The sequence below is a fragment of the Prunus persica genome, chromosome G1, assembly GCF_000346465.2.
Source record: "Prunus persica cultivar Lovell chromosome G1, Prunus_persica_NCBIv2, whole genome shotgun sequence".
NCBI lineage: Eukaryota > Viridiplantae > Streptophyta > Magnoliopsida > Rosales > Rosaceae > Prunus > Prunus persica.
The window spans coordinates 3634359-3658653 of record NC_034009.1 but is presented as its reverse complement, the minus strand read 5'-3'; the positions used below and the strand labels follow the sequence as shown (position 1 = coordinate 3658653).

General features: G+C 36.6%; 3 protein-coding genes across 5 annotated transcripts; 2 read left to right on the top strand and 1 right to left on the bottom strand.

The window, feature by feature from the left end:
• On the top strand, positions 1516–3585 carry LOC18790115 (ammonium transporter 1 member 1). Its single transcript, XM_007223244.2, has one exon. The coding sequence runs from the start codon at positions 1832–1834 to the stop codon at positions 3344–3346; it is 1515 nt and encodes a 504-aa protein (XP_007223306.1). The 5' UTR covers positions 1516–1831; the 3' UTR covers positions 3347–3585.
• LOC18791223 (haloacid dehalogenase-like hydrolase domain-containing protein At2g33255) lies at positions 10906–14238 on the top strand. Its single transcript, XM_007223634.2, has 5 exons — positions 10906–11534; positions 11950–11992; positions 12296–12356; positions 13066–13200; positions 13457–14238. The coding sequence occupies exons 1-5, from the start codon at positions 11180–11182 to the stop codon at positions 13619–13621; spliced, it is 759 nt and encodes a 252-aa protein (XP_007223696.1). The 5' UTR covers positions 10906–11179; the 3' UTR covers positions 13622–14238.
• On the bottom strand, positions 17110–21347 carry LOC18792409 (putative disease resistance protein At1g50180). Of its 3 annotated transcripts, none has more exons than XM_020559368.1 (3): positions 20334–21347; positions 18134–19918; positions 17110–17395 (listed from the first exon to the last, which is right to left on the bottom strand). In XM_020559368.1, the coding sequence occupies exons 1-2, from the start codon at positions 21337–21339 to the stop codon at positions 19491–19493; spliced, it is 1434 nt and encodes a 477-aa protein (XP_020414957.1). In that variant the 5' UTR covers positions 21340–21347; the 3' UTR covers positions 17110–17395; positions 18134–19490. The 3 variants fall into 3 exon arrangements, with proteins under 3 accessions (XP_020414957.1, XP_020414961.1, XP_020414967.1); XM_020559372.1 differs by having other exon boundaries at positions 17110–17385; XM_020559378.1 differs by lacking the exon at positions 18134–19918.

Genomic DNA, 24295 nt, shown 5'->3' with positions numbered 1-24295 from the left:
TCAAACAAATTAATTCCACAAATTGATTAAAGAGAGATAAATAAATCAAACGAAATAAACGAGCTGAAAATCTATTTAAAAAAATGCACGCATATTGCATAATATGAACTACTATTAAAAGCAATGTATATGAAATTATTGTTTAGACTAGAGAAAGCAAAGAAAACAAAGACAGCTATCTGAGTCTATCCACTAAATACAGAAGGATCGAGTCTGGTTAACCAAGCTCTTGTAAAGACATGAGTACCTTGTTTATCTTCATTTGTTCATCTTCCCCAAAAACATAAAAACGTGAGAATCATGCATAGGAGGGTGGGGTTTTTTTTTATGGGGTTTGGTATTTATATCACCCACTCAAAAGTCTCACACAATACACCATTTAACGAAATATCTCAAAATCGGTAAGTTTTTGAATACCACCGTACTTTTTCGTATCTTTTAAAAGTCCTAATTGAATACCACAAGACTTGAATTGATTATTTAAAAATCTTAATTGAATACCACCAAATTTTTATTGATTACTTAAAAACCCTAATTAGATACCACTGAACTTTTAAGCTTAAAAACAATATATTAAAATCTCAATTGAATACACCCTCATTGACATGGTTATCAAACAAACCCCAAGTAAAATAGTCTTCATGGAGGAAAGCAAATGTTTTGGAAAATTTTAAAGCAAATTCCCCAAATATTCCCCCAACATTTAAAAAAAATCTCCCAAATTTTCCCCCCCCCCCCCCCCCCCCCCCCCCCCCCAAAAAAAACGCATCCAAGTCCATCTGGGAGTATTACATTTCGTTCCTTTTCAATTCTTTCGTTTTTGTGTATAGATAGTGTTTGTTGATTTGGCCATTTGGAGGAAGTTGTGGTCACTCTTTGGATACTGTTTGTTGATATTATTGTTACTGCTTTGTGGATTTACACTTCCCTTCTATCTGACGACCTTTAGGCTTTAATCAAAAATACAATCTATCGCATTTTTATAAAAAATAAAAAATAAAGTTACAATTTTTTTGGTTAGTTAATAGGTCTTGTCAAATATCAAACAATGAGATCATTGCTTTGCAAATTGAAATCAAAATATTCAATATAACTGCCATGAATTAGACGGGATGCTAGGCAAGCTGCATGAATTAGACGGAATCGAACTCTTAATTAAGTATTTTCAGCCTAATTAAATTCATGTTCTCACACCGCATTCGTCACGTTTTTAATCGTACCCTAAATTTTGTCACTTAATTAAGCCAAAGATCATGTACCTTTACATTTTATCTTGAGAAAAGTAAAGTTTAGCATGTGGAAAGCCATCGAATAAAAACATAGTTCTCGATTATTATTTCATTTATATCTTAAGATTATTGTCTAGTATCGAACATGCGTCTAAATTAAAATGAAAGTTAGCGCCTAAAGTTATTATTCCCTCCACTGGAGGAAATTATTTTAATATGCTAATTGTACTAATTAATAATCAGAGATCATTTTAATATGCTAATTGTACTAATTAATAATCAGAGATCAATTTTAGTATAATATTAATCATGAAAAATGACAAAACCCCCCAAGACCTGCATGGATCTGAATCCTGACCGTGTATATTCCTAACTTTTCCAAAAATGAAATCAGGTGATGAGTCTACAAAATCCTCCAATCATATATGAACACTACAAGAAATGGGCCCACATTGCTCCAAAAATCAAAGCTCGTGCCTCTCTCTCCTATCCTATATACATAAGCAGCATCCACCCAACGGTACCTGTTATAGAGAGGTAGATGAGGACCTAGACTTTTACTTCTCCTCTCTTCCTCTCTTCTCTCTCTCTTCTGTGCTACAATGGCGACGTGGGCTACCTTAGACTGCTCCTCAGCCCAACTGGCCCAGCTGCTGGGTCCCAACAACACCGCTGCAGCCGACTTCATCTGCTCCCAGTTTGCCGCCGTGTCCTCCAAGCTCTCCGACACCGCCCACGCTGTCGACACCACTTACCTCCTCTTCTCCGCCTACCTCGTCTTCTCAATGCAGCTCGGCTTCGCCATGCTCTGCGCGGGCTCCGTCCGCGCCAAGAACACCATGAACATCATGCTCACTAATGTCCTCGACGCCGCTACCGGCGGGATCTTCTACTACCTCTTCGGCTTCGCTTTCGCCTTCGGCGGCCCCTCCAACGGCTTTATCGGCCGCCACTTCTTCGGCCTCAGAGACATCCCCTCCGACTCCTTCGACTACAGCAACTTCCTCTACCAGTGGGCCTTCGCCATCGCCGCCGCCGGCATCACCAGCGGCTCCATCGCCGAGAGGACCCAGTTCGTCGCCTACCTCATATACTCCTCCTTTCTCACCGGCTTCGTCTACCCGGTCGTCTCCCACTGGTTCTGGTCAACCGACGGCTGGGCCAGCGCTGGAAATACCCAAAACCTACTTTTCGGATCCGGAGTCATCGATTTCGCCGGGTCGGGTGTGGTCCACATGGTCGGAGGCATAGCCGGCCTCTGGGGAGCTTTCATCGAGGGTCCGAGAATCGGCCGGTTTGACCACTCCGGCCGGTCCGTCGCTCTCCGCGGACACAGCGCTTCTTTGGTAGTCTTGGGCACGTTCTTGCTCTGGTTCGGGTGGTATGGGTTCAATCCGGGTTCTTTCAACAAGATCTTGAGTCCGTATGGGACCGGATCCATGTCATATTACGGGCAGTGGTCGGCGGTGGGACGCACCGCCGTGACGACCACCCTCGCGGGCTGCACTGCCGCTTTGACAACTCTCTTCGGAAAGAGGATCCTCTCGGGTCACTGGAACGTAACGGACGTTTGTAACGGACTTCTCGGCGGCTTCGCGGCGATTACTGGGGGTTGCTCCGTCGTAGAGCCGTGGGCAGCAATCGTATGCGGCTTCGTCGCCGCCATCGTTTTGATCTCGTGCAACAAGTTGGCCGAGAAGGTGAAATACGACGACCCGTTGGAGGCGGCGCAGCTCCACGGCGGATGCGGCGCGTGGGGAATTATCTTCACGGCGCTGTTTGCTACCAAGAAGTACGTGAACGAGGTGTACGGGGGAAAATCGGATCGGCCTTACGGGTTGTTCATGGGCGGCGGAGGGAAGATGCTGGGGGCCCACTTGATCCAGATTGTGGTGATTATCGGGTGGGTCAGTGCCACGATGGGGCCCCTTTTCTTCGTGCTTCATAAGCTGAAGCTGCTGAGGATTTCGGCCGAGGATGAGATGGCGGGTATGGATCTGACCCGGCATGGTGGGTTTGCTTACGTGTACCATGACGACGAGGACTCGGAGAAGCCAACGACGATTCAGCTTAGAAAAGTAGAACCAAATGCTTCTTCCACACCCACTTCCGTTTAGAAGCTAATTTCCTCTTCTTCTTTTTTTCTTTTTTTTTTAGAAAAAAAAAATTTATGGGTTTGATATTTTTGAATAGTAATTGCTGACTAATTATTATATGTAGGATTTGTGTAAAATAATGTGTCTTTTTGTAATGGGGTGGTTGTGGTTGATAATGATCTGCATGTTGAAGATAAGTTTGTGTTGGATTGAGATTTTACCTCTTTCTTATTTATGTAAATTATTATTATTATTATTCACGTGACTGTCTTTTTTCTATTTTATGAAAATTAAAATGAAATATTTATGTGGTACTTATTTGAATATTGAAAATGCACTTCGTTCGTGAGCAATGGCTACTCTGGGAAATGGGTACAAGTGCTTTTGTTTGATCTGCTTTTGTTAAAAGCCAAAAGAAATGTGGCTGGCTTTGTTTTGTGATTGTGAATGAAATGGGAAGCGACAAAAGAAGAAAGCAAATCAATGAATCAATGTGAAACATTTTGGATTCATTCACTTGATTGAATTCTGACTTTAACTGAAATTATAGAGTATGGGGGCCAGTAGACTTTTGGCTGAGGAGAATCTTCTGAAGCCACAAACATGGAACTTGGATGGAACGTCAAACCAGTATAGGGCTTGTGAACTTGGAGTTAACATGGCCTTGTTATATTGTTTGTAGTGTCACGTCTCATAAAATATGATTTTTTTTTTTCCTTTGATACGTATGGTTAATATGTAATTATTTTTGTAAGAGTGACGAGAGATAGATACATAATTATATTAATTTTGCAAAATTTACTTCATAAGAAGATTAATTTAGAAGCGAACGTTATTTGCACCATCGACTGTACGGTTCGCATAGAGTTGCACTTGATTTTTTATGCTCTCTTTGTCATAGATGCATCAGCTTGTTTAGCAAATATGACAACTACAACGTCAGTTTTTCTATCTTAAGAAGCACACATTCTTTTTAGGATTACACCACAATATAATTTAGCGTTCCGAATCTTATATATATTTTAAGTCATGTTTCAAGGCTCATCACTAAAAACTCATCCAAATCGGAAATTTTCTGATCATATAAAATGTGCAACACACACACAATTTGTTAGGTAAAGCTGAAATGAAAATATGCAAAATCAAGTGTGGTTAAACAAATTTCCGATCTAACATGATAATCCTTGAAAATGAACCTTAAAAAATGAATAGTTCCGATCGCTAAATTACAACCCAAAAAAGGAATACCTTTATTTTTATTCAGTAAGGACATCCAAAGTGTAGAAAGACTCAATATAACATTATTTCTTAAATTCAATTATAGAAATAAGCACGGCATGTTTAAGTAAATTCTACGCATGTCTCACTTGTGATTAATTGGTTGATAATATATTCTTCCATGGAATGATGATGTCGGCATGACATAAAGGAGCTGGGACAACCGTGGGATATAATTGCGTCCTATTATCCTTCCGTTGAATATTGACTTGGTGATGGCCTTAAGTTATTAACAATGAATTAATTAGTTTTCAGAAAAGAAAAGTCTAATTGGGAAGGAGCAGCCTAAGTTTGGAATTTAAATGAAAACTGTAGCAAAATGATGATCTTTGTGTTTCGTTTTTTGATGTAAAACAAAACAAAATCATCATTTTGAGGTGGAATGATGGATATTATTCGTCTTTTTTCCTGAAAGTCACAAATTGGCGAGTATACAAAAAGTAATCCTTAAAGGTAAAAAATAGTAATAATAATACAGGCATCACTAGGAAAGTATGAGTTCTTTTTATTAATTTATTAATATAAGTGATAGTCTAAATTATAAGGAAATTGAGGTTTCTCACGCACACACTATCGAGATATCATGTAAGTTCAAATTTAGACCACTAGTATGCAAAATCAATTCATTTTTCAACTGAGCTATATCCCTTTGACGGAAAGTAAGAATTCTTAATTCCAATAAACGAGTATTTTAAGATTTCACACACACATTACTGAGATATTATTGAATTTTAAATTTTAAATTTTCCTTCCTTTCACGGAAAGTGAGAATTCTTCAATAGAGGAGTATTTTCCCCGAATAAATGATGCAGATTGGCTTGGAAATCGATTGGTATTGCAATTGGTTGCATTAAAGAAGAAACGCAGTCAGTCAAATATGTGTGAAAGACATAAACCCGAAAGCTACCAAAGCAAACGGTGGTGGGCTGGTCTATGACATTGACGACGACTTTCAACGTTGCCTTGTAGACTTGGATCCACAATTTATTTCTGCAATTATATATGGCCGCCCGCCTCCATCCTCGTATTGCGAATTTATGCTTTAACTATTTTTGTCACGTTATTTAACGACATACTATCAAGTCATGGATGTCAAGTGACCACAACCATAACTTAGTGATAATATATTTGAGTGGTGTGTTGTAGATCGTGAGTTGGAATTTTCTTCCAATATTATTTGATGGAAAAGGAATGAAGAATTTTTTTTCGAAGTTTTCACAATCTCCTTACGAGATTTTGCTTTTTTTTTTTTTTATAAATGATATGAGAGTTTTTTTTTCAAGTTTTATACTGAATATTGATGATCTTATACGCTCACGTTTTGAAGAAAGTTTGTGAGTATGTAGTAGAATTTTAATTTTGACCGAAGAGGAGAAGAAGAAAGTGATATTTTTGAATCATATAGACATTTAGTCTAGCTGTTGAGACTTGCAAATCATAAAGCAAAGTTGAACATTTGATGTTGTTGTTTGCGATGGATTCAAATGTGAACGCATTGTGTGTACCTTTGGGAAATTTTGTATTCCCATTGGGTTTGCAATCTGTCATTCTCTAGAACAAAGTCATTTCGTCAACCTTACCCAAAGAGAGAGAAAATCAAAGGTCATTTGATTAAGGTTAAATGCACAGAAAAACTTGTCCTTTACCTATAATTTAAGAATTTCTGGTACTTGACAACCGCATGAAACTCTCTGGTGGTAATTTTAAGTTGAATATCTTATCAGCTAGTCGTGATGGGAACTTCAGTTTGACAAAAATATTCATAACCTTTGGAAATAGTAAAGAATGAGTTTCGTTTTTTATTAACTATTAGTTACGAAAATAATAAGGAGGTTGGGCAGCAGTCCAACAGATCAGATACCTTTCTTAATTGATTAGATTCGTCATAGATAAGGCGAAAATCCAGGGAATTAGCCCTAAACAATTTTAAGTGGCCATGATTTTTTCTGGTATTAAATATTAAAATTTTGATTCTTCCAACAATTATTTTACTAATTTGATTCAATTTGGTTAATGCAGTTATTATATTAATCGGTTAATACAGTTTGTTTGCTGGATTTGTGTTTGATAGTAAAATGAAAGTTGGTGAACATATCGTTGGTCTCCGTACGGTGGCTATGATTTAAAGGCAAGATTTTTTAATTACAATTAGAATCGGCTAGGATAGGATTGGTTTAGTAGCCCAACTTTTTTTTTTTTAAAGAGAAAGAGGATAAATTGTATTTATAATTAGGCATAAAGGGCATTAGTTATAAGGATCAATATAAATACAAATAATCACATGGGTTAATACAAATATAGAAGCACATGTAACCAAAAAGGGTTAATCCAAATAATGCGAAGGACTCCACTATCAACAATAAGCGCAGAAGGTGTACCTCCACTCATAGCCACACAGGGCCTAATAAATTCCGTCAAAAAGGCCGCAAGCTTGAATAAATCATACATATACCTCAATGCAACAAACTACCACAGCAATTATAACTTTTTTAACTCTCATAAGTAGAAATAAAATTCAATCTACAATCACGTCATCACCAAGACAACCAATCAACTACCAAACTCATCCAAGACAAAAGGCCTTGAGGGGATGGGTAAGGAGCAGAGGTGGAGAAGGGAGGGGAAAGTCTAGGAGGGTAAGGAGGGGAGGAGGAGAGGGATGAAGACGATCGGGCGGCGGCTGAAACTTTTCTCTCTTAGGATTATCTCTCTTATGGTTTAATAATGAAATTGCCCAACCCTACTACTTTAATTGTGGATTACCAATTAGTTTTTTAATGTTAGTTTCTCTTATGATGTCACAAATTTAGATTCTCCTTCACACATTAATAAGAAAAAAAAATCGTACATCGCTTGTTTACTTTTAGGAATGCTGACCAATCAACAAGATATGATAATGCAGTAGCTTTACATCTTCTTCTTTTTTATCTTTTTCTTTTTCTCTAGTATCTTTTTCAAAGGAGACTTTCTTTTTTGAAGTTTTTAAAAGTCCAGCAACAAAAAAGAAATAAATGACAAAAAGAGTTGAAAATAACCGCGAACATCAAGCAATTTATTTATTTATTTTTAAAAAGGTTTGAATCCGTACATCAAGAGAAAATTAGAGGATAATATTCAATTCACAAATGGAGAAATGAAAAAGACATAAACGTAAAAAAGAAACCAACTTTGAGTTGCTTTGTAAACAGGAAAAGGGATAGTTTTTAGCTCCATGAGGAAAGTTCTGAATTTTATTTTATTTTAAATTTTTTTTGCTTTTTATTTGATATAAACAATCCATAGTAGCGGCATATTATGCGACAACCGTGAATTTTTCGAATCTCTCTTTTCTTAAAAAAAAAACAGATCAATGCCTCAAACCGTTTCATTTTAAATCCTCCATCAAAAGAGGGATATTAGTCCTTTAAGGAACATCCAATTAATTATTTATAAGTAAATTACGTTTATATTCTAAATATTGTGCTTCGTAATCTTCATCAAACCAACCAAAAAAAAAGAAGGATAAATAATAGAAGATATTTGGCTTCATACCGGCTAAGATTAATTTTATATAAAATACCTGCGAATTGCTATACATTATTGATGTATGTCTGTCAAGTAAATATGTCATTCATGGTTTATGACAAAGTCATGCAACGACTTAATGCAACTTGGAGAAAACAAAATATGTTCAGCGACCTCATAGTTATGTCACACTTACGTATGTACATATTTATAGAAACCCTTGTGATCAAATGTCATTTCTATTCAATTTTTTTTAATTTTGATTTTATTTAATGATAGGTTAGTTATTCTCAAAATCTAATACTTAAAACCTAAAAGTGAAGCGATTAATCAATGCGAGGCTAGCAACCATAATTCTAAATGAGGATTTCTTGTTGAGTAAAAACTAAAGTGGAAAGACTTTGAGGTGCTATTTAAATCGTTTTCTTAAAGTGTTATTTGTCCCATACAATTCAAATCATACCTCAAAGTCTTTCTTTATATTTCAGTTTTAACTCAACATTTTTACACCGTAAAAGAATTAACTATATCAATAAATGATATCAAAGTTGAAAAAAATTAAGTAGAAGTGGCGTTTTCTCAGTGCATTCTATATTTAAGAAATACATCACGTCATGCATATAAAGCTGCATATATTCAACATTTAAATTGTCAACTGTGCATCAATCACAATCTGTAGGATCTGTGTTTGGCTGCTCGCTCATGGCTAATTATGTCACACACACATATATATGTTTAGCAGGTCAAATGTCAACTATAAACCAACTCTTATTAAATTAATCAACAAAAAGAAGAAGAATCTACTAATTACCTTCAAAACCTGCTTGCAGGCCTTGATAGACAATTTGCAGATAATTGCATCTTCGTTGAAGTAAACATGAAAATTTGTATGCGCTAGTGGGGTATAGTTCAGTTGGCATCTCCACCCATGTAGACAGATATTCGAAATTTCCAGACACCCATTAAATATTTTTATAAACTCCTCTTTCCCAATCGCTTGTACTTAAAAAAATAAAATAAAAAGAAAGAAAACCTGTATTCACAATTAAAAAGAACAAATATTTGTGTTATGGATTAAACTCAGATTTTGAAGGTCGTTGGAGTTTTTCAAGAGGTGCATGGGTCTTGCAGTCAAGCTTCCTTTTGCGTTTGTAATGTCAACTGGCAAAGTAGGTTGTAGTTTGGCCTCATTAAGAAATCAGTTGACTTTATAGCTTATATGTAAAAGTGCTGCTAAACACACCAAATTTAATTTATTATTTAACGTGGCAGTCTTAGATATATGATTTCAAAGCTAGAGAAATTAAAGGTTTGTTTGATAACCGTTTCTATTTTAGTTTTTAGTTTATATTTTTTGTGATAGAGTATAGAGAAAAAAGAGGGAAAATGAAAGTGATAATGAGAGTGAATATGAGATTGAGAGTGAAGATGAGATTTACATTGAAGATGATAGGGGAAGATGGAGGGAATAAGTAACAAAAGTGAAAACAAAAGCAAAAAATTAAAATATATTTGAAATTATTTTCATTTTTGTTACTCCTCCCTTTTCATCACTCTCATTTTCCTCTATACTATAGCACAAAAAAAAAAAATTGAAATTGTTATCAAACGAGATATATGAAGAAAATCAATTTATTATCATATCCACACATACATGATAATAGTACCTCCATTTTGTACTTCAAATTATGATTAAAAAAACATAATTTGAGAACTAGAAAAACAAAATATATGATTAAAATTTAAGATAAAGAAAATTGAGAGAATTATAGAGGAGATAAAAAATCGTAGAGTCCTTATTCTATTTTCTTATTCTTGAGGCCGAAGAAGGCTAACAAAAGATTAAGGGGCTCAAAAGAGCACAGAAGCCCAAATTCTCTGTAGACATATGCTGGCAAGGCGATCTCCACTAGTTGGGTGTGCAACTGTAATCTTTCAGCACACCCAAAAATATGTTGTAACCATTGAATTTTCACCCAGTATTGATTGGGTGGCCTTGCAGCTTGGGATATAATCTGTTGATCAATGCCTGTTAAGGCAAAATTTATATATTTTGGTAGGACAATCATAAATCACAAAACGTCACATATGTGTTGGTATCGGTCAAGGAAGCTCATGGGTTAAGATCCATGATATGAAAGTTTAAAATACTTATTAGAACATCTCCAATCATTTTGTAAACCTTTTTCTCAACTTCAAATTCTGGAAAGAAAAAAAAAAGACATAAAACTTAGCTTCAACAAACAACAGGGGTCCAGCCGAGTAGACATTGACTTGCAGATCAATGGTCTCAAATTCGAACCATCGTGACAATTGATAGTGTGTATTTGAGAAAACCCCCACCCCCTTTCTTAACTTTGGCACCAAAATAAAAAATAAAAAAAACTCGTCCAAACTCTATCCAATTTGGAGGGAACATATAAATACTATACATGAGTGACATCCTTGCGTAATAGGCCATGTTAATATTCTTTGTATCATTTCAATTTGATCGGACGTCTCCAAATGAACAAAATTCATGAATTATTGACAAATAATTGGGAATGCAAAATCAAGTCAGTCCAAAATAGCACATTTTAAACGTGGAAAGTAAGAACATGTATGAACAATGGTGCAAACTGCAAAGTAAGAAAGAAAACCAGACCACTTCACGAGAGTTATGCTTTCCCTTTCAATCCCTAAGATTGGCCCTATGATGCGGCCAACGACATGAAAAGATTTTCAAATCAAACGCGTGCACAAAGGACTGTACGTAAATAGTATGATTGGTCAGCAATGGTTCACTATATTTATGAAAAGCTACAAGATCGATCAACAAATCACAGACCACTAATGGCCAAGCACAAATTTGATATTTTCCCGGAAATGTCTACAAATTTATACACATGTATTGACCGTCCTCATTTTCTCTCCAATTTTCCCAGCAACCAAACAAAACATTACCCAAGAAGAGGCTCTCCAAGTGTCACTCACACTTTTAAAAGTTTTACCAATTTCACTTCTGAAATCCAATCACTCCCTTTTACCCCAAATCCAATCACTCCCTTCAAATAACCCAAATAATCAAACCCAATGTCCCTGCTCCTACCCAGAACACTCCTCCTCCTGTACCCAAAACTGAAAATCCCCAAAATACCCATGGCCAGCAATCTCTCCACCCTCAGCTCCGCAGCCCCGCCCAGGGCTCGCCTCCGAGGCGTGGTGTTCGACATGGACGGAACCCTAACGGTCCCCGTCATCGATTTCGCGGCAATGTACAGAGCTGTGCTCGGCGAGGACGAGTACGTTAGAATCAAGGCCGAGAGCCCTTCTGGGATTGATATATTGCACCACATTGAGACTTGGAGCCCCGAGAAGCAGCGAAAGGCGTATGATATTATTGCCGATTACGAGAGCCAGGGGCTCGATCGCCTCCAGATCATGCCTGGTGAGAGAGTTTTTCTATGTTGGTTTTGGCTTCCTGTTTGGTTCCCGGGAAAGTACCGGATAAGGAAAAAAATATAATGTAGCTCTGGTTTCAATTACTTTATGTTGCTAATTGCACAGCTGTAAAGTATTCCATGTGGCGTATCCATTTATTCTTTGGTGTGAATCAGTGACAAAAGAAATTGAAAATTTTGAATCTTGAATTTTGATGAAGTTTTGTAAACAAGAGGATGCTTTTGCTTCTTTCTGAGTGTTTTTTTTTCCTTTTCTGTAGTGAGTGTTTTGGTGCTTAGTCCACAATTAGCGTGAGAATTTGAGTTATACTTTGCATGAACTTATGACTTGAGATTGCATTATTCCTTTGCCCATCATCACTTTACAGATGTTCATTAACATTTGGGTAAATTGTGGTGCAGGTGCAGCAGAACTTTGTGGTTTTCTAGATTCTAAGAATATAAGGTCATTCTCAGCCCGTGTCAAGTTTTTATCTTCCCTAATAACATTGGAGTATAGTTGTTATCTGTGCATAAAAGTGACAAAGTTATTTAATTAACGTCAATAGTATCAGTGGCACCTCCTCTCTCTTAGGTACAAGGGCGGAACCTGAGTTCCTGGGTTCAATCTCTAGGGGTTGGAAGTGTAGGCTATATTTATATGCATGCTAGTGAAGCTCCTAATCTTCGTTTGATTTTGAATTTTTATTTTAATTTACTAACGAAGGTATGGCGATATGCTTATTGTTTTTATTTGTACTATTTACAGGAGGGGGTTAATCACACGCAATGTCAAGGCTGCAGTAGATATATTTCATGAACGGTTCAGGGTAAGCATATTGAAATCAAGTCATTGGTGTAGAAAAGGATTGCACGTAAAGAGTTATTCATCTATTACTGTTCCATATTATTTCCTTTTGTCTTAAGACCACATTACAATTCAGTAGTTTAGTTATTATGTGTTTTTGTTGGGGCAATAAATATGGAGAAGGAATCCAACATATACGCTAATAAGGTTGACTGTCTGCAATGTTAACATGATAACAGGGCCTCTTTATGCATTAACTCTGATTTGTCCTCAGGCACATTTTTCCTCTGTTCTTAAATTGCAAAAGTAGTTTTTGTTAATCCCTAATATGATCTTGCTCAAGTCTCCCCCTTAGGAGAATTCAAATTGTTTGTGCTCATACTCATGATGCCTACTTAAGATGTCTTTAGAAAAATATGAGAGACGTGTTTTTGGATTCAATATGAAAGAATCTCCCAGTTTCTTGCATTTTCTTCAACAAATTGTCTATTTCTCATAAAAAGTGGGTTATTATCATCATGCCTACGTTTTGGACAATAAAAACTTGTTGGACAACTAAAATATGGTTCCTCATATAGCCAACTTATACTTTCTGCTCTTGCTGAATCAACCCATCCCTTCTTTCTTTTTTGACTGAATCAAACCATCTTGAGGCTCATCTCCTTTGTTAATGTTCTTTCTACTCAGTAGTGGACTTTGATATCTTATTTTCTGTGTTATGGTTGCTGCAGTTGACATTTTCTCCAGCTCTGAGCAGGGAATTTCGACCTTACAAACCGGATCCAGCTCCACTACTGCATATATGTTCAGCTTGGGAAGTTAAACCTAGTGAAATAATGATGGTTGGAGATTCCCTTAAAGATGATGTGAGTGCTTGTGTTTCTTTTACTTCTTTTCAAAGTATGTTTTCTGTGATGTTCTTGCTACATCTTTAAGAATGTGATCCAGGATAAATGGGCCTTGTGTTGAGAGAAAAGAATGATGATCATATAATTTAAGGAACTGAACTTCTGCATTGCAACTGTGCAGTGTGTTACATTTCTGAGTTGCTGTCTGATCTTGATTTCTGTGCTATAAGTAGAAATATTGGACATGCTTATGAAGAATTGCCTGACTTTGCAGGTGGCTTGTGGGAAGCGAGCAGGAGCTGTTGCATGCTTGCTTGATGAAAGTGGGAGGTATGACTCTCCAGAATATGCCAACGTCGATTTCAAACCAGATTTCAAGGTGTCTTCCCTATTGGAAATTCACTCGCTATTGGAAGCACATTTTGACCTGTCACCTTGATCCTCAAACCTGTTGCGGACAATCTTCACATTTGATGGAGAAGAAGCCTTATTAGTAGTCTGTACGCATTATCTAGAAAAGAACTAGGTTGCAGCACTTGTTGTGTAGCTTGCTCTTTGCTTCTCGAAACGATTAGAAGCAAAAAAACTGCAACCTGAAAGTGAAAGAAGAAGAGGAAGGAATTAGTAGAAAATTTCTACTAGAAACCAGTTAGGCGGAAGACCAATCAATTTGTATGAGACTTATATTAGTTTTCAAAGTTGTATTGTACTTGGCCTGGTAAAAGCTCATCACCAGTTACCAAGAACCTGACCAAATGCTCTTGGAGACATTAATCAAATTTCCCACTCAATATATTTGTGGAATGGTTTAACGAGAGCAGGAGAAGTGAAGGTACGAGAGGAATATAGGATTGCCTTGATGCTACTTGTTTTCTCCAAACCGCTTGATGACTTAGAAAGAGGCTTCATATCTGATATCAGTTTCAATCGTAGTCTGTGACAAAGCTGAAGTTGTTGCATCATGTTAAATGGTGCTGAACTTTGCAAAAACCAGTCAGTATGTTGTAATATAACTTTTGTTTCACAAATCACATATGTATATACGATTGGTGCTGAGCTTATATCACATAACGAAAACGGAAACAGAAGAATTGTAGGAGTTCCAGAGCTATGAGGTTCTTGATGTAAAAATTGGTAAAGAACAAGTACATGGGATCTGCGTTGTGCATGTAAGTCTCTTCTCTCTGTTCCCAAGTCCCATCTAACAGCCTCCTTTCCTTCGTTGTCCAAGTGCACAAGGTACTGGTAGCTTAAGCCCCGAAATTAAAGAAAGAAAAATAAAGAGAGCTGATTTTCTCACTCCTCTTTTATCCATTTACACTCCCTTTGTTAGAAATTGTATGTTCTCACTCCTCTTTTGTTCATTTACACTCCCTTTTTTGTTATAGTAAAAACTATTAAAAAACAAAAGAGAGTGTAAGTGGACAAAAGGGGAGTGGAAAAATCACCAAAAAGCCTGATTGATAATATTCTTTGTGTGACACAAAATTTTCAGATATATGCTAACTCTAAATTGGTGATGAGATGTTGTATTAATAATTGGCACAAATTAATGTGCTTCTTATCTAATTAAAAATACCAATTTATTGGAGTATAGATTTGTAAATATGGGATCGTTCCCACGAGAAATTGGAGGCTTATACAAAGGTCTAGTTTGAGTACGTAAAGAACACTTATTTACCACAACACAAAGGTAAAATACAAATCAGATACTAGAAATGATAAAGAAAATTAAAAAAAATGAAACAAAACAAGAAACCAAAGGTAAACACAATTAGCATTTTGTATCACTCATATATCACCACTTTATCACTTCTTCATCGTCATTGTATCGCTTCTTTATCATCCGGGTACTGTAGCACTTTTAGTTCAAAGAAGAATTTATGAACTTTATGTGTTTTCTAGTTTCGACCTCTGTCCTGTTTTTGATATGTAACTTTCAAACCGTTAATCCAAATTTTACGTTCTTTACATGGTTGGATTCAGCACGGAAAAATGAAGAACCATGCTTGGACCAAATGTCAAAAGCAATTACAGAAGTATACAGAATGCAATAAACAAGACATTCAAAGTTTAAAACAACAAACTCAAACAAAAAGGGGGATGGGGTGTTTTTGATTTAAGTCACCTAATTATAATGCTTAAATGTAACCGAACTCTAATTTTAACAAGATCAACAAATGTGATTATCAAAGTTTAACTTAATATGGTGACAAACACTAGGGTTTTCAGAATCAACCCTAAACAATCCTACTCTTGTTTATGGATACTCAAGTTATGAATTCTAGATACACTAATGAAGATATTCACAATCAAGATCGGGTTTAGTGGCTCAAGACGCATTAATTCTCTCTAACATAGGTAAAATGAGTGTTTAGTGCTATAATACTTGTGTTTACTACACAATCAATCCATGTGTGTTTAGTACTTCGATTTAATCATATAAGTTTGAAGAGAATATGAACATCACAAGAACCTTAATAGTATGATGTTCACATTAGGCATTCAAGAAACCAGTTCACATGAATGATTCTTACTCCATCCATTAGTTGCTTAGGAAAACATGAAGATACATATAATCCCAGCAATCTCAATAAGCATGCTTTCAAGGGTTATCAATCAATGAAAACATACATCAAGGAGAAATTAATTTAGTGAAGATGAATTCATCAACAACATCTGAAAATCCATAAACTCAAGCATCAAAACAATAGAGTGTTCATGTTTAGGGCTTCAACCTAAGCACTAACTATGGGGTTTAGTTCTTCAAGCTTATTACAAACACAAATTTAAAATATAACTAGAAGGAGTTTACAGATTTTGTGAAGGTGAAAGCACAAAAGCCTTCAATGGTGGAATGATTTCTTCTTCTCTTGGGTATTGCTGCTTTGCTTGGCTACTCCTTGCTTTTCAAAAAATTCCTCAGGATACTTAAGAGAGTCTCTTCTTTTGTTAGAGAATAGGAGAAAATGACATGATACATATTGTGGGAGCAAATATTTTCGTCTCCAATCACAGCACGCCATGTGGAAAAGAAGATTATCTCTTTAATTGATTAATTGAACCAGCTTATTTGGCTAATTAATTAATTGGGATAAATATTTTAATTAATATGATATTATCTTTATTTAATAAGATAATATCATTAATTCAGATATTATCTTCATAAAAAGAGATAATATCATTTAATTCAGATATTATCTAAGTCCGACTCGATCCCTACGAATTTGGGTAGAGAATAAACTCAGCATATTCTCTACGAAACCCTAGCCCCGAGGCTCCTATAAATAGACGACCTCATTCATCATTCAAGGTACATCTAAACCTACTCTTAATACCCGAGAAAAATACCTGAAACTCTCTCTCTCCCTCTCCACTCTCCATATTTTCTCCACACGGCTCCGGCCGCCCTGTTCACACCATACATACAACTCCGTACCCTTTGCTTAGCTATTATTTTCTTACAAACACTCGAACTAACTTAGGCATCGGAGGGCCTTTGGCCAACACCCCCCGGGTGTGGTCTATTTACTCCAATCTTTTTTTTACAGGAAACGAGGAAGAGAGAGAAGGAAGGTCGAAGGTTGAGGGATCTAGAAGCGAATATTCTCCCGTGAAATTATTTACACAAACACATATCACCATCCATAAAAATTGTCACATCATTTTGTACAACTTTTTTAATCTCTAACATCCTTGCTAATAACAATTTGACTTAGTGACACGCAATTTCTACTTTGTTGATGTCCTCAAACTTCAAATTTCACATACGACAATTGTTTTTGAATAGAAAAAGAAAAAGATCTCTAAAATCTATTGTGCAGTAATTAAATGTCGAACGAATCTACCAATCATTTTTTTTTAATTCTCCCACCAGCATCTGGCAAGGATTTTGTAAAATCATATCATATGGCACATGGGACCAAGTTGGGAATGCTAACCGTGAAATAAACGAAGGCATGATGCCCACAGGCTCAAATATTCATAATTAAAAACAGACACGAAAGAGGAATACAAATACAAAGTTTCATCAAGGAAATTTTAATTAATACAATAAGTTGAGTTGTGTAATATAAATGTACTTTTGGACAACATCTTTGCTCCTCTTGATTTTCACAGAGCATTTCTTTCTTCTTCCTGTAAGTTTAGCTTCGCATGCTCCCTCTGCTGCAGAGCTTCGACATACTTTCTCAATGTTAGGTCCTACATGCAGCTACCGTAACAAAAATTCAGTAGTTAACTTGTGAAAATTGCATTCCAATATGAACATTGTAGTAAAATCGTACTAAATTTTCAAAGGAAACACACTCATTTCAATCTAATACTCTTGTACGTGACAGAAACAACAACGGATAACTTTGTGTTCAATGTTTTTACAAAAACGACAAGGGATAACTTGTTAACATGATCAACTAGAAAAAATCATATTGCTTATGGACTGGAGTTTTATAATTGTTGTTCGCGTATCAATGGAAAGATTCTCCATTTCAAAGATTTTGAAATGCGCATAAATATTCAACTCTTTTACTTGATTGACTTCAAAAAGAACATCTAAATCTAATGGTGATATGTATTTTAACTTGCCTTGAAATATTATTATAAGATTGCCACGGAACCATCGAAAACTTGAATTTGGAATGCGATAGAATTATCAATGGTCTCCAAATAAGGAAATTTAACCGTTGGCTTTTATATTAAGCTTCTCACTCACAACTCACAAGCACAAGCAAAAAAGCAATCAAAGTGGACAAAGAAAACATATAGGTAATAAAATATTTGGAAATTGGGAAATGATAAGGCTCATGAGTCGGGACTCACAACTCACAACTCACAAGCACAAGCAAAAGCAATAAAAATGGAGAAAGAAAACATAGCTAAACAAGGGAGCCCATATTCTCCTACTTTAATATTCTCTCGGTATTTCGCTTTAAAATTAAAAGAAAGAAATTACCTTGCCATCATTGCATCGGTAGTGGTCAGAAGTAGGGGGATGGTTCTCCAATTACAAGGGAAGGTACATGTTGAATTTTATAGAAATCCTCTCCATCTTCCTCAATCCGACTGTGGAGTTCTCTACGCATCCCTCTGATGGTTAATTTCCTGAGATTAGTAAGATATCTCAGCCCATCTGGGAGTGTAGTCAATCCCGAGCAATACGTGATGTTCAATCGACAGAGACGAGGCATGGCTCCTTCCTCTACTCTCCACTCTGTTATTCCGAACATACCATTAACGAAAAGATATTGAAGAGAAGGAAAGCCTTCTTTGGAGAAAACCAGTATCTTTGTATTCTCCTTGAAAGCTTGACTCTTAAGATTCAGAGTCGTTAGGTTTGGCAGCTTCTCTAGTATTCCCATTTGGTTCTCCTTGAGACCACATCTCCACAATTGTAACTTGGTGAGGTTTGGATAGTTGTGGAGCTCTTTCGGTAATTCTGCGATTGACCCTTTCAGCATCAATTTGTATATACCCCGACAGCTTGATACTATTTGCATAGCTTGTTCTTCACAGCTATTGTTGTTCATAAACACAATTGGAGACCGGATATGGTTAAGCGTGCTGCCTGTAGATTTTAAGATTTCCTCCATATTTTGCAAAGAGGTTGACAGTTTTATTGTCAGTTTTCTAAGATTGGTTAATCTACCAACATCTTTCAAATCACAATACTCACTTGAAAGGTAATCTAAGGTCTGTAGATAGCCAAGAGTAGACAGCTCCAGCTTACCCTTTGCACTGTACCTCCAGGGTAAATATAAATGTCTTAATTGTTTCATCTTCATTATCACATTTGGGATCACCATGTCTTCATTCAAAACACGAAAATCAAGACTTTGCAAGCATATTAAATTACCTAGGGATGGAGGAAACGTTTTGATATTGCAATTAATCACACTTAGAAACCTCAAGTGTACCATATTTCCAATTTCACTTGGCAACTCAACTTCTACTTCGTTAAGACCTTCAACCTTCAAAACTCTAAGCACTTTGAAATCCTTCAAAGGAGATAGTAATCCATCTATACTTTTTGGCATCCATCCTTGTGGCAAAAAGTATAATAGAGACCTTACGTGCAAATTTGTTTCATCTCTTGAAGAAACCAACCTATCTGCGTTCTCATCCAAGTAAATTGCAAGTCTTCGAATTTTCCCCAATTGTGTTGCCTCAGCTGCCATAGAAGAAGCATTTTCTTGCAAAGAATTGTTAATCTGGAGAAAGCTTTCCTCTTTTGCCTTTAACAAACACATGTCTCATACAAGATCATGGATTCGACAATCTTTAATTGTTCCTATTGAACCACTTGTTCCCACTTAAACCAAACACCGTTCCACCAACTCACTTAAGCAATCATGTGCTATATCCTCCATTGTTTTCTCCGAACCATGTCTTTGTTGTCTTAAGAAGATAAGACCTTCTGCCACCCATAACTTAGTCAATGTGCTTACCAAAATAATACAATCTTCAGGATAATGACCTAAATATAAAAAACATGGTTTTAAGTGATACGGCAGGTCATCATAACTCAATGCCAAAACCCATGATGCACCTTCATATTCTTCTTCATGACCTATCCCTTTCCTTATGTATTCATAAACATTCTCATGCACTATCTCCCACTCTCTAACAGTGTTTTTTCTTGCTAGAACTTCGGCAAGTACAATAATGGCTAATGACAAACCTTTACAATGTCGAAGCATATTCGTTACTAATTCTCTCTTTTTTGTGTACATTCCCAAATCTAAAAATAAGAAAGAGAAAAAAGATCAAATACATTCTTGCAGCATGAGCATGCCAAGGAACAAAAACAAGAAATTAAGGACATGACAGATGATGAATTAGCAAAGGGTGCCAAATGGAGAACATTCAAAAATTAAATCTGGACCAACACAAAAAAGTTTGGGATATGTTTGGATTTAAGAGAAGGTTGGAGAAAATTTTGAATTGTCTAGCATTGTCCTGATTATTATTTACAATTGCATAAGATGTGACCAAGTAAGGCAGCTTATAAAATTGCAATTACTACTTGTTTTTTTTTTTTTTTATAGCCAAAAATTGCTACATGTTTGACAATATTAAAAAATTGTAATGGTTTTTATGTGGCTCGCTATACAACTAAGAATCTGGAAAAGAATAGAGTAAGGGTGAGAAAATACCGATATCAGCCCTTTCAGATATTGCTTTCTTCTCAAGTAGGTTCCAACTCTCATTATCATTCAGTGGCTGGAGTTCGTGGAGACAAGCATTTCTATTTGGGAGCGTGGCTACTTTTTGATTGCGTGTAGTAAGCAATATTGTGCTCTCTGTTTCCACATTTGGAAATGCAGCCTTCAAAAGATTCCATGTCTCGATTCTCCATATGTCATCAAGGATCACCAAACATTTCATTCTTTGCAAAACACGGAAAAGCTTCTTTGCTATTTCATCATCTGTCATGTCCTTCATTTCTTGTTTTTGTTCCTTGGTAGCAGAAATGACTTCAAATAAAATTCCCTCCCAAACATTTCTTTCTTGAAACTGCTGCCTTACTTCTTTGTGATGATAAAGTTGTCTTGCAAGGGTGGTCTTCCCTAAACCGCCCATACCCCAAATAGATACAACTCGATGACGATTTTCATCTTTCAATAAATGCATAACCAATTCTTCAACGTTGGACTCTAACCCAACAACATCACGTTCAACAACATGAGAATAACTTCTCCTTAGCCTCTCATGCAATTGCAAGGAAGATTCACCACCACTACTTTCTCTTGTTTGCTTTATGTTATACTTCTGCAAACTTGACCTCAAATCAGAAATTCTGGTGGTGATATTCTCAATTTCGTTTCCAATCTTGTAACGATCAACTCCTTCCTTGAAGATGCAGGCAAATCTTCTTAGAATATTCTTCACACCTCTTTTCTTCTTGGAAGCCACTTTCAAGCCGTAAGTTTCAATAACATCTTCCAAATCATAAGCAGCATCTCTAATTTGGGCAACCCAAATCTGGACTGTTGCATCTTCTCCTTGTCTTGAATCCAAATCTTTCAGGAATCTCTTCATCACTAGTAGCTCAGTTTGTGCAGCTTCAACTTGACGGCTGACTCCAGAAAAGAAGTTGGCTTCCTGAATAGTGAAGTCTCTGACACTTTCGAGTACAAAGGAAACAACTGCCTCAGCCATTCTCTCTACTACTTACTCTCTCTTGGCCGAAACGAAAACGAGTAAAACAGAGCAATTCTTTCTGTCTATGTATGAAGTCCAATTCCACCAGAAAAAAGTAGTAAACTTTGGCGTTTTCTTTCTGACCACCTTCCCTCAATTATCATTGTACCACAAGCATCCAATGCAAGTTGTATAATTTACTTTAACAAAGCCAAGATTGAAAAAGGAAAGAAAAGCTTATGTGATATATATATATATATATATATATATATTTTTTTTTTTTTATTATAGGATCAGCATAACCAAAAGCAAGTCTTCGATGTTTTTTTTTTTCGGTAACGCAAGTCTTGGATGCTGGACCAAACAGAAAAAAGCCAAGTCTTTGATCCATATCCCACTTATGCTCAAGAAATTCAATACAAGCATGCAAACATTTATGTAACGACAACTAGAAGACTAACTGATTAAAAATAATTGGACGTTTTTGTCCCCTGGTGGATGTTGTAGGTTTTAAAACACTTTAAGGCAAACAAGTTTCAATTCGAAAGAAATCAGTCATTTTTCAAGGGGTTTGATCTACTGGTAGGAAACTGGCTAGGCCTGCAAGTTGGATGAATGTCAGCTGGATACTCTCTGAGGTACAGAGTTCGATCATCTGTACATTTGAAATGACAACCATAGGCCTACCTACCAGACCCATCAATACATGACAAAGATATGAAATACAATAAAAAATAAAAAAATAAAAAGCAAAGAAAGCTTGAAGTTTACACCAAAAAGAAGAAAGCTGAAAGGTCTTTAATTTTGGCAGTTTCTCCACCAAGAAGATGGAAAAGAAGCATGACACATTGACACTTCTTGATTAGCTTATTCTCCATGTGAATACACACTGCTTGATCAGAAGTTTCAAAGTAAACAGGGCAATCTCTCTGTTATGTTTCAGCAGCTTCCCCGTTTCTCACTTGATCATCATCCTCCTCCCCTCAATCAACACCTTATGGCAAAGTCTTTGATGATGACCATATGGCCCCAGTTGTGCAAAAGAAATTCCACTCAGAGATCCACACATCCACCCACACATAACATATCCATTTAACCCTCCCTCCCTTTGCTTCCCTCTGCTAATAATAACCCAAGCATCAAACAAACACCTTGATACAAAACGGACAACAGAACTTAAATTAACTTCTTGAAGAAAAAGACATTGGTAATGTTTGTTGAGTAAAACGTGGGTTTGGCTGTGCGCAGAGGCTGAAGTATTATTTCTTTAAGATCAAATCCGGACGGTTCAATTTAATCCTACGACTAATGATACAGGTATACACCTAAAGACCATATATGGCGGTCCACGTAATAGAAGAGAACGACTCCACACTAGAACTGATGGGAATGGGAAATTTGTTTTTTGTTTGGTTTGGGCTACATAGAAATGGGCACAAGAGAAGGGCCTCATTGTCTAGTGTTCTTTGTATTATTTTCTTGATTTTTCCCAACCAAATAAAAATTTGATATGCAATTTTTATCTACGCAATGGTAGCACGGATGGCGAACATTATGGCTTAAAATGAATTTTATGGGTCTAAGCTCAATTTACTAATAAAAATTTGATATGCAATTTTTATATACGCTATGGTAGCACGGATGTCGAACATTATGGCTTAGGTCAGTTGACCAAGACAATGTGCCCGTCACCTTGTATAGTGTAGAATATTGCTACATTGTCAATGAATTGAAGGGTTCATATTAGTATTTACATATTTGTCCAAGACAATGTGATCGAATTAGAACAAGGATATTGAAATGCACCAAGTCATTGGTGTAGAAAAGGATTGCACGTAAAGAGTTATTCGTCTATTACTGTTCCATATTATTTTCTTTTGTCTCAAGAACATATTACAATTCAGTAGTTTAGTTATCTTACATTGCAGGTGGCTTGTGGGAAGCGAGCAGGAGCTGTTGCATGCTTCTTGCTTGATGAAAGTGGGAGGTATGACTCTCCAGAATACGCCAACGTCGATTTCAAACCAGATTTCAAGCTGTCTTCCCTAATGGAAGTTCACTCGCTATTGGAAGCACATTTTGACCTGTCACCTTGATCCTCAAACCTGTTGCGGACAATCTTCACATTCGATGGAGAAGAAGCCTTATTAGTAGTCTGTACGCATTATCTAGAAAATAACTAGGTTGCAGCACTTGTTGTATGGTTTGCTCTTTGCTCCCCGAAACGATTAGAAGCAAAGAAACTGCAACCTGAAAGTGAAAAAAGAAGAGGAAGGAACTCCATATCCAAAAACGGACGGTCATATACGGAGCGTCCATATCCAACATCACATATGCAGTCCCAATCAGTCCATCTACTACTCAGATCAGAGTCAGAAACACAAAATTGACCGAAAACAAATCTACATGTAGGGCCTACCCCCACGCTCATCACTCCCGTGTGCTGGCCCTTCCCTATTTCCTCGGACCCACTCGCTCCACAGGGGCGCGTGTCAAACACATGGCCAAACCTCCCAATTTCCAAAAGACAGCAAGACAATACAGACAAGCAAAATAAGTACACCATAAACAGACAAGGACAAACCCACCTCCAAAAACAAGGTATCCATCAGCCTCAGGCTGTGCTAGAGAAGGAGGCTGTGCTCTTCACTGCATATACAATAGAAGCATGTAGAGAGTTTATTGAGGCACCTCATTTCCATTTCTTTCTTGGATTTGCATTTTTCTTTTTAAAAGTACCAAATTAGTAATTACCATGATTTATTCATCAGGTTCTTCTGAAAATCCATGGACAACAATCAGCCCAAAAGTCCTCAGACCTTGAACAAAACAATGTCCTTTTCACTTAAATCCTACCCTTAGTTTTCACCGCCAAAACCCAGACACCATTAACAGCCCTGTGAACCCAACAGAACCCAAAACCCAGCTCAGAAGCTCCATCTTGATAAACCCAACTCAAGTTATTTACAGAAAA